At 47.2% G+C, this 10,979-nt stretch overlaps 1 protein-coding gene across 1 annotated transcript in view; it reads left to right on the forward strand.

Moving 5' to 3' along the window:
* The window catches only part of LOC308077558 (connector enhancer of kinase suppressor of ras 2-like), a gene marked incomplete at both ends in the record, with an annotated part of 72,351 nt that overhangs the window by 33,166 nt on the left and 28,206 nt on the right, over positions 1-10,979 (forward strand). Inside the window, 5 exon segments of the mRNA XM_080418306.1 lie at positions 355-474; positions 7,039-7,098; positions 9,936-10,004; positions 10,780-10,816; positions 10,819-10,925. Of these exon segments, the coding sequence (XP_080274432.1) occupies positions 355-474; positions 7,039-7,098; positions 9,936-10,004; positions 10,780-10,816; positions 10,819-10,925 (393 nt within the window).

Consider the following 10,979-nt stretch of genomic DNA (forward strand, 5'->3'; position numbering starts at 1 on the left):
CCAGTGTAACACAGTGTCTCTCTCTCTCCAGTGTAACACAGTGTCTCTCTCTCTCCAGTGTAACACAGTGTCTCTCTCTCTCCAGTGTAACACAGTGTCTCTCTCTCTCCAGTGTAACACAGTGTCTCTCTCTCTCCAGTGTAACACAGTCTCTCTCTCTCTCCAGTGTAACACAGTCTCTCTCTCTCCAGTGTAACACAGTGTCTCTCTCTCTCCAGTGTAACACAGTGTCTCTCTCTCCAGTGTAACACAGTGTCTCTCTCTCTCCAGTGTAACACAGTGTCTCTCTCTCTCCAGTGTAACACAGTGTCTCTCTCTCTCCAGTGTAACACAGTGTCTCTCTCCCCCCCACAGTGTAAGACCCTGTCAGAGGTGTGTGAACACATAGTGTGCGTGTCGTCGGACCCCCTGGTGTCTCAGTCGGCCCACCTAGAGCTGGTCCATCTCACCAACATCAGACCCTCAGAAGGCCTGGTAAATAATACACTGTGTGTGTGTGTGTGTGTGTGTGTGTGTGTGTGTGTGTGTGTGTGTGTGTGTGTGTCCATTTCTACAAATGTCTTCTAAATCCAAGTCTTGATCAAGACTTGGATTTAGAAGACATTTGTAGAAATGGACAAACACACACACACACACACACACACACACACACACACACACACACACACACACACACACACACACACACACACACACACACACACACACACACACACACACACACACATCCTGGTAAACCCCCCTCCCTCCCTCTAGAACAAGCTGTATTCAACTAGCCTGACTCCAAACATCCCAAAACAAACTTGTAAGGCTACTTCTTGGCCTCAATCACAAAACCCATCTAACCCCTGCTCATTTTGCTAGGATTGGATGGCTTAGGGTTGAGGACAGAGTACAGCAACTTGCTATGGGCCTGGTCTTCAAGATACACCACAACATTGGGATCCCCCTGTATTTGTCAAAATACTTCATAAACGTTAACGAAGTCCATGATCATAACACCAGAGGCAGCTCCACGAATCATGTTCAACCCAGATTTGGCACAACAAAGGGAATGAACTCGTTCTCATGCTATTCAGCAAAAATGTGGAATGCCCTACCAAAAGGAGTAAAGGAGTGTAAAACCCTACTCACTTTCAAAACTGCCCTAAAGATACACCTTCAGGAGGCTGCAATTCGAAAATGGCCCCTGTCTAAGTCTTAACCTACCCCCCCTACCCCCCCCCCCTCCTTCATTTTCCTCTTTTGTATATATTTATATTTTTTTTTCTCTCGTCATACCAGTAACCTGAAAGCTGATTGTATGACATTCTGTATAGTAGTGTGTATATCTGCCTGCCTCTTATATTTCATCATGATTTGTGTGCATGGGGTTCTCATCTTAAACAAGCTCAGTGCTTAATGAGAGTTCCAGTTTAGTAGACCTTGTATTGTGAATTTGTACTTCCATGTACTGTTATGTACTGTCATGTACTATTCTCATGTCTTTCTAAATAAACTACATCAATCAATCAATCAATGACATATAAAGGTAGACGCCTCCTTCGGCTCTGAAGCGTTCGTATCTCGGGCGCGCTTCCTTGTTCCGCAGGGCTAGCCCATGTAAGGCTTGGGCTAGCCTCCCACTTCCTTCCGCTTCAGCAGGGTAAGCTGGAAACTTCCGTGTGCGTCACAGAAGGGGGCGTTCGGTAGGCCAATCAGAGGCAGGTGGGGCGGGTCTTTTCTTAAGAGGCAGCCGCGCAGCAACTAGTCAGTTAGACGCGCTGTGATTGGTCAGTAGTAAAACAGCCCTGCGGAAGAGCCTTGTATTGAGATACCAGTGGCTACAATGAACTGCAGAGGCCAATGAGGTATCTAGGTTTCTATATATATGGGTAAACCCCCCTCCCTCCCTCTAGAACAAGCTGTATTCAACTAGCCTGGTAAACCCCCCTCCCTCCCTCTAGAACAAGCTGTATTCAACTAGCCTGGTAAACCCCCCTCCCTCCCTCTAGAACAAGCTGTATTCAACTAGCCTGACATATAAAGGTAGACGCCTCCTTCGGCTCTGAAGCGTTCGTATCTCGGGCGCGCTTCCTTGTTCCGCAGGGCTAGCCCATGTAAGGCTTGGGCTAGCCTCCCACTTCCTTCCGCTTCAGCAGGGCAAGCTGGAAACTTCCGTGTGCGTCACAGAAGGGGGCGTTCGGTAGGCCAATCAGAGGCAGGTGGGGCGGGTCTTTTCGTAAGAGGCAGCCGCGCAGCAACTAGTCAGTTAGACGCGCTGTGATTGGTCAGTAGTAAAACAGCCCTGCGGAAGAGCCTTGTATTGAGATACCAGTGGCTACAATGAACTGCAGAGGCCAATGAGGTATCTAGGTTTCTATATATATGGGTAAACCCCCCTCCCTCCCTCTAGAACAAGCTGTATTCAACTAGCCTGGTAAACCCCCCTCCCTCCCTCCAGAACAAGCTGTATTCAACTAGTCTGGTAAACCCCCCTCCCTCCCTCTAGATTAGAACAAGCTGTATTCAACTAGCCTGGTAAACCCCCCTCCCTCTAGAACAAGCTGTATTCAACTAGTCTGGTAAACCCCCCTCCCTCCCTCCAGAACAAGCTGTATTCAACTAGCCTGGTAAACCCCCCTCCCTCCCTCTAGAACGAGCTGTATTCAACTAGTCTGGTAAACCCCCCTCCCTCCCTCTAGAACAAGCTGTATTCAACTAGCCTGGTAAACCCTCCTCCCTCCCTCTAGAACGAGCTGTATTCAACTAGCCTGGTAAACCCCCCTCCCTCCCTCTAGAACGAGCTGTATTCAACTAGTCTGGTAAACCCCCCTCCCTCCCTCTAGAACAAGCTGTATTCAACTAGTCTGGTAAACCCCCCTCCCTCCCTCTAGAACAAGCTGTATTCAACTAGTCTGGTAAACCCCCCTCCCTCCCTCCAGAACAAGCTGTATTCAACTAGTCTGGTAAACCCCCCTCCCTCCCTCTAGAACAAGCTGTATTCAACTAGTCTGGTAAACCCCCCTCCCTCCCTCTAGAACAAGCTGTATTCAACTAGCCTGGTAAACCCCCCTCCCTCTAGAACAAGCTGTATTCAACTAGCCTGGTAAACCCCCCTCCCTCCCTCTAGAACAAGCTGTATTCAACTAGCCTGGTAAACCCCCCTCCCTCCCTCTAGAACAAGCTGTATTCAACTAGCCTGGTAAACCCTCCTCCCTCCCTCTAGAACAAGCTGTATTCAACTAGTCTGGTAAACCCCCCTCCCTCCCTCTAGAACAAGCTGTATTCAACTAGCCTGGTAAACCCCCCTCCCTCCCTCCAGAACAAGCTGTATTCAACTAGCCTGGTAAACCCTCCTCCCTCCGGAAATCTCATTTGCATTTGATTTCAGGAAGGAGTCTGGCCTACAGGCCTGTATGGTACCGTTGACTGACAACCCCTTCAGGCAATCAGCAGTTCGTTCCCCTTCAGCCAAACAGGAGTTTGTTCTCCTTCAGCCAATGAGCAGTTTGGTTTCCCCGCCACCAGCCAAAGTGACGCAAGGGGACTTTTGAAGGGGCCATGCCGATAATAGGTTGCTTTATTCGGATACATGCGTGTCACTACCCGCCCCTGCTGGTTTTCTTAATTTTTATTTGTAAATAGGCTCTGTCATGCTATCCAGCGTAACCATCTCAGCCATCTAGACAACGGCGAAAAAAAAGTAGTCGGCGGCTGTTGGAAAGAGTTGTGTTCTCAACGGGAGTCGAACCCCAGAGGTGTGGATTGAGAGTCTAGTGATTAACGATGCAAGCCAGTGAGGCCGGTGCTGAGATTGGGTATTCGGGCTCTAACATAATGTGACAACGCCCACCGTTCTAATGTAGAGCGTAGGGGCCCTACCGGGCGAGGCTACTGAGAGCCGGGGTAGAAAGGCTGCACGCATTTCTAGCTGCTGCCAGTTCCCGCACTCTGCCAGTTCCCACCTGCTGCCATTTCCCACCCTCTGCCATTTCCCACCTGATGCCTGTTCCCACTTGATGCCAGTTCCCAACTGATGTCATGACTGCCAGTTCCCACCTGATATCTCGTGGGAGTTCAGACTGATCCAGACGGTACTGAATAACAGCCATCTTGCATAAGGTCTTCAGACTAGGACTCAAGTCTAAGATGAACATTTCTCTCCAAAAGAGGATGACACATTCTCCCACCATGCAACAGTGCATATCAGACGTCTTAAACGGGCCTTTCCCCTTGGGCTCGACCTTCCTCCAGGAGAAGGTCTTTGAATTGAACTTCCACAGATCATTGAAGGTCTTGTGGCCATCGAATACGTACAGCTCTCCATTGTAGGCAAAGGCTGAATGATCACAGCCTTCTGCTGGAAGAATCTGTGTAGAAGGAGTGATGCTCAGCCAGCAGTCGGTCTCTGTCTCAAAAACTCTGATGTTGTTGCAGTTGCGGACCCGCTCCTCATGCGGGCCCCCAAATCCAAACTGTCTTTCCCTGCTCCCGAAGACCCCCCATCCCCCCCAGCCCCCCAATACAAACATCTTTGTCCCGATGACGGTGGCAGAGTGATGTGATGATGCAAGTGGCGGAGCTCCTCTGGTGTTGATTAAAGACCAGACCATCGTGGTGGTGTCCAACTTGTACAAGTCATTGTTGCATTCACCCACACATCTTTTGGCAAGGAGACCTCCATAGACGTACATGACCTTCCCTAAGACACAAGCTGAGTGTCGGGACCTCGCCTCTGGGACAGTCCCAGAAACCCCTGTTTCCAACCATCCACGGGCGTCGACGTTGAACGCATACAGCTGGTTATCATGAGTATACCTGTCCCCCCAGATGTAGACGATGTCCTCTACCAGCACGGCCGAGTGGCCTGCGCGCATGTTGGGAACCTCAGGGGGGTGCTCTCCTCGTCTTCTTGTTGTCACCCGGGGCAACTTCACCCACCGTGCTTAAGATGTACACACTGATCTGACAGGCTGATGTCCAGGTCCAATATCCACCGGACCCTCCGAAGGAGTACAGCTTGTGTCCTACGGTGACCACAGCCTGACAGGTGTCATCTGGTCCTCTCAGATTCCCAGGTTTCCAGGAATCTGGACGTACCGCCCAGCAGAACATCTCCGATCTTCGATCTTCTGTCGAACTCTAAAGTTATGCACCGCCATACTGTGATGTTCTGATGAACCGTAATGATAATGACGGACGCACAAACAGTCATGCAAAGTTTGGCCAATCACACAAAGGCGACAGTTGCGTTGGAAAATCAAGTGAGCTACTGGTTCTCCATGTCGGGTCCAAGGAGTGCCAGGGGGTCCAAATGGACGCTTAAGGGTCTGTAACATTCTGCCAGGGGGTCCAAATGGACCCTTAGGGGTATGTAACATTCTGCCAGGGGGTTCAAATGGACCCTTAGGGTTCAGTAACATTCTGCCAGGGAGTCCAAATGGACCCTTAGGGGTCTGTAACATTTTGCCAGGGTCAAAATGGACCCTTAGGGGTCGGTAACATTCTGCTTATGTCAGAGAGTGTGTCTAACGTATTTCTTCGCATCAAGATCGCCTACCACACAGCCTTGTCGTTATAAATATTGTGCATAAGTGTCACCACGACACTGGTTGCCAAGGAGATGAAAATGCTGTTACTTGCTGTTTAAACTTCTGAAGACGTGAGTACGCTCTCTGTGCTCATTTCCAAACACAACCCTAGTCAGACGGAAAAACCTCTACAGTAATGGTGAAAAACCTCCTAAATTAAGCCTTCAGATTTTATAAAAATATCACGCAAATCGGTACACATGATCTCTATAGTCATGTGATCAAGACTGATCTGTTTGATTTTTCATATTACATCCTGATTGGCTAAGAATGACATCTAAAGTTTGCAGGAGTGGCCCGTTTTGAACACAATGCTGCAAATTATGAACGCAGCGTCCGATTGCGGTGAAACTTTGCACGCACATTCGCACTACGTTGAGGAACACATTTCGGCTTTCGGGTATCTCAGACTGGATAGCCAGAAAGAGGGAGCTCTCAAAGTCACTTATGACTCGCTGTGGTCTCCATCGGTGACCGGTGTGACACGCCGTACCTTGCGCTTTACATGCGCAAGGATATGCCTGTACTGGCCCACCGTTTTGCCCATTGCAAGGCACATGGTCAGGGGCTCCTCTCTGTTCATGTATTTAACATGGATTGAGACAAACTGCATGTACGGATGGGGGAAACTAACATGTGCCATCAATGTACACATCTATTAAATGTGCCATCAATATACACATCTATTAAATGTGCCATCAATATACACATCTATTAAATGTGCCATCAATATTCACATCTATTACATGTGCCATCAATATACACATCTATTAAATGTGCCATCAATATTCACATCTATTACATGTGCCATCAATATACACATCTATTACATGTGCCATCAATATACACATCTATTACATGTGCCATCAATATTCACATCTATTACATGTGCCATCAATATTCACATCTATTACATGTGCCATCAATATACACATCTATTACATGTGCCATCAATATACACATCTCGGCACCTTCCGAGTTTTGCAAAATTACGGGTTTTATAATAAAGCATGTTTTTTAAAATAAAGCAAGTTATGACACCCCGGGCCCTCACCATGGACATAGAGGTTAGGTTTGTGTGTTCTATGTCCACATGGCAAAGATATAATGTTGACCCCTGGTCACAGAACTGAATGGTATGTCAATGCTTTTTCCTGTTGAAAAGGAAGAAAGAATAAAGGGTGACAATTAAATATGTGCTCTGTCTGTCTGTCTGTTTTTTTTTTTTTAATTGATTGAATATTTTATTAGGCAAAAAAATGTAAAACAGCACAGTTACATTTAAAATACTTTGTCTAACAGGTCCGTTCATAAAAGTCCTTGCGGACTTGTTTCCAATGAGGGCCTTGGTATTCTGTCTGTCTGGCTGTCTGTCTGTCTGTCTGTCTGTCTGTCTGTCTGTCTGTCTGTCTGTCTGTCTGTCTGTCTGTCTTTCTCTCACTGTCTCTCTCTGTCTCACCCTCAGGGAATGTACATCAAGTCGACATATGACGGCCTACACGTGATCACAGGAACCACAGAGGGGGTAAGGGTCTTATAGAGGGTCTTATAGAGGGTCTCATAGAGGGTCTCATAGAGGGTCTCATAGGTCTTATAGAGGGTCTCATAGAGGGTCTCATAGAGGGTCTCATAGGTCTTATAGAGGGTCTCATAGAGGGTCTCATAGAGGGTCTCATAGAGGGTCTTATAGAGGGTCTCATAGAGGGTCTCATAGAGGGTCTTATAGAGAGGGTCTCATAGAGGGTCTTATAGAGGGTCTTATAGAGGGTCTCATAGAGGGTCTTATAGATCTCCTTCCCACCTGCCCCCCACCCTCTTCTTCCCCCCCCCCCCCCTCTTCTATGGAAACTAACGTTGCGATGGGAACGATGTACAAAAAAGAATTTCACCCACTTTTTTACTCCTGTAAACCTGTGATGTGACAATAAAACTGATTCTGATTCTGATAGAGGGTCTTATAGAGGATCTCATAGAGGGTCTCATAGAGGGTCTTATAGAGGGTCTTATAGAGGGTCTCATAGAGGGTCTCATAGAGGGTCTTATAGAGGGTCTCATAGAGGGTCTTATAGAGGGTCTCATAGAGGGTCTCATAGAGGGTCTCATAGAGGGTCTTATAGAGGGTCTCATAGAGGGTCTAATAGAGGGTCTTATAGAGGGTCTCATAGAGGGTCTCATAGAGGGTCTTATAGAGGGTCTCATAGAGGGTCTTATAGAGGGTCTCATAGAGGGTCTAATAGAGGGTCTAATAGAGGGTCTTATAGAGGGTCTTATAGAGGGTCTCATAGAGGGTCTCATAGAGGGTCTTATAGAGGGTCTCATAGAGGGTCTCATAGAGGGTCTCATAGAGGGTCTTATAGAGGGTCTCATAGAGGGTCTAATAGAGGGTCTTATAGAGGGTCTTATAGAGGGTCTCATAGAGGGTCTCATAGAGGGTCTTATAAGCCCCTTTTCCATCACAGCTTAAGCACGACACTGTCCAGTACAGTCCAGAACCGCACCGCACCGCTTCAAAATGTCTTGCGTTTCCATTGCACAAAAGTCCCCACTCGCAAATCCCCACCCTCCCCTCCCCTCCCCTCCCCTCCCGAAGGAAATCAACGCCCCTTTCTTAACACACCAACTTAGCCTCAGGCTACAGGGTTAGCCTAAATGCTAGCGTGCTTCCTCAGAGCTAGTTTGGCTCTTAAGTTATTATTTGGCCATGTTCACCCTGACTTTAATCTTCGCTATTGTTGGGAAGACCTGTGTGGTGTCTAAACACGTTGCCATCACTTATATAAAAAACATTATTAGCGTGTATCGTCGCACATTCATTGTTGCCAGGTTTAGCAGAAAAAAATAAGCAATCAGGTCTATGAAAACAATCCCAAAAGAAGCGACTATCTACGGCTATTTGAAAATAGCAGATCTACGATGCGACGCATTGTGAGTGTGTGCATCTGCTATTTAAAAAATATATATACATATATAATGTTGACAAATACATATTAATTTGGGGGTCCTTGACATGAAAATGTTTAAGAACCACTGGTTTCAACAACATATGGAAACAAGCCCCAAATAATCAACTACATTTTAGAAACAAGCTGTGGTGGAAAAAGTACTCAAATGTTTTACTTAAGTAAAAGTATCAATACTGCAATGTAGAAGCACTCTACAAGAGAAAGTCTGGAATTACTTGAGTAAAAGTACAAAAACTATTGGTATCAAAATGTAATTAAGGTACAAAAGTAAGTACTAAAATGTTTGAAAATAGCAGATCTACAATGATGCGATGCGTTGTGAGCTTGTAGATCGGCTATTTTCAAATAGCCTAGGTATAAAATAGGGCTTAAGTGGTTAATGTATGTTTTATAATGTAATCATTTATATCTGAAAAGTAACTAGTAACTAGTAACTAATACGTTTTCAGATAATTGCTAGTGGAGTAAAAGTACTACCAATATTTACAAGCAACTTTACAGAAAATAAGCCCAATGTCGCTTATAATAAGTGGACATGGCAACACTGCTACCGTAGTGTTTACATTTTACAGAGACCTGAGTGGACAGACACAGCTGTGAGCCGACCAATCAGTAGCAGCACAGCTTTAGACCCGCTTAGCCCAGCTCAGACCTACCCAAGACTGGGTACTTTTTAGGCACCAGTTTAGTACCACTTACACACCACTCTACCCACTTCATTGTAGTGGAAACCGTCGCTGTGGTGGGCGGTGTGGGGTGGGGCTAGGTAAGTCCATGTATATGGAAAGCCGCCTATAGAGGGTACAATCTGGTATTATATGTGTCATTCCTCGATTTACACTACACCTCTCTCTCCTCTCTCTCTCTCTCTCTCTCTCTTCCCCCCTCTCTCTGTCTCTCTCTCTCTTCTCTCTCTCTCTCTCTCTCTCTCTCTCTCTGTGTCTCTCTCTCTCTCACTCTCTCTCTCTATCTCTCTCTCTGTCTCTCTCTCTCTCTCTCTCTGTGTGTCTCTCTCTCTCTCTGTGTGTGTGTGTCTCTCTCTCTCTCTCTCTCTCTCTCTCTCTCTCTCTCTCTCTCTCTCTCTCTCTCTCTCTCTCTCTCTCTCTCTCTGTCTCTCTGTCTCTGTCTCTGTATCTCTCTCTGTCTCTCTCTCTCTGTCTCTGTCTCTCTCTCTCTCTCTCTCTGTCTCTGTCTCTCTCTCTCTCTCTCTCTCTCTCTCTCTCTCTCTCTCCTCTCTCTCTCTCTCTCTCTCTCTCTCTCTCTCTCTCTCTGTGTCTCTCTCTCTCTCTCTCTCTCTCTCTCTCTCTCTCTCTCTCTCTCTCTCTCTCTCTCTCTCTGTCTCTGTCTCTGTCTCTCTCTGTCTGTCTCTCTCTCTCTCTCTCTCTCTCTCTCTCTCTAGTCTCCAGCTGATCGCTGTAAGAAGATCCATGCTGGAGATGAGGTCATACAAGTCAACCACCAGACTGTGGTAAGACACTCTCTCTCTCTGTGTGTGTGTGTGTGTGTGTGTGTGTGTGTGTGTGTGTGTGTGTGTGTGTGTGTGTGTGTGTGTGTGTGTGTGTGTGTGTGTGTGTGTGTGTGTGTGTGTGTGTGTGTGTGTGTGTGTGTGTATTACTATACTTGGCTTAGGATTAGACTCGGGCAAGTGCTGCTGGAGCTCCTAAAGGCGTTAGACACTGTAAATCATTCAGTTCTACTGAAGAAGCTGAGGGAGACTGGTTTTGACAAACATAATATAAACTTTAGAGAAGAGAACAAGTGGTTTAAATCAACGGAACCATGTCCTCGTTCCTCCCAGTGAACAGCGGGGTTCCCCAAGGAAGCATGCTAGGGCCGTTCCTGTTCCTCCCATACATTAACGACATGAAAGCAGCCTGTAACTGCAATTTGTTCTTGGTTCGCTGACGACTCAGCACCTCCTGATCTCAGACACAATGCAGGCTGAGGAAGATCTCAGACACAATGCAGGCTGAGGAAGATCTCAGACACAATGCAGGCTGAGGAAGATCTCAGACACAATGCAGGCTGAGGAAGCCCTCGGTTCTGAACTCAAAATCCGTACTTGGCTTTCTGATGACAAACTGTCAGAATCCATTACTTTAAATAAATCCAATATTTTAAATAAATCCTCAAAGACCCCCAGGGGTCCTTGACAATATGTGTGTGTAGATACTATGTGTACGAATCCGCTCTGTAAACGTATGGTTGTGTCCTTTACCCCCCCCCCCCCCCTCCCCCCCCAGGTGGGCTGGCAGCTCCGCAACCTGGTTGGCTCCCTGAGGCTGACAAGGGGGGCGTGTCTCTGACCCTGAAGAAACGCCCACAGAGCACGCTCAGCTCCGCCCCCGCGCTGCTGAAAAACATGCGCTGGAAGCCCCTGGCTCTGCAGGTGTGTGTGTGTGTGTGTGTGTGTGTGTGTGTGTGTGTGTGTGTGTGTGTGTGT

This window comes from Gymnoscopelus braueri (genome assembly GCF_963280865.1).
Source record: "Gymnoscopelus braueri genome assembly, chromosome: 21".
Lineage (NCBI taxonomy): Eukaryota > Metazoa > Chordata > Actinopteri > Myctophiformes > Myctophidae > Gymnoscopelus > Gymnoscopelus braueri.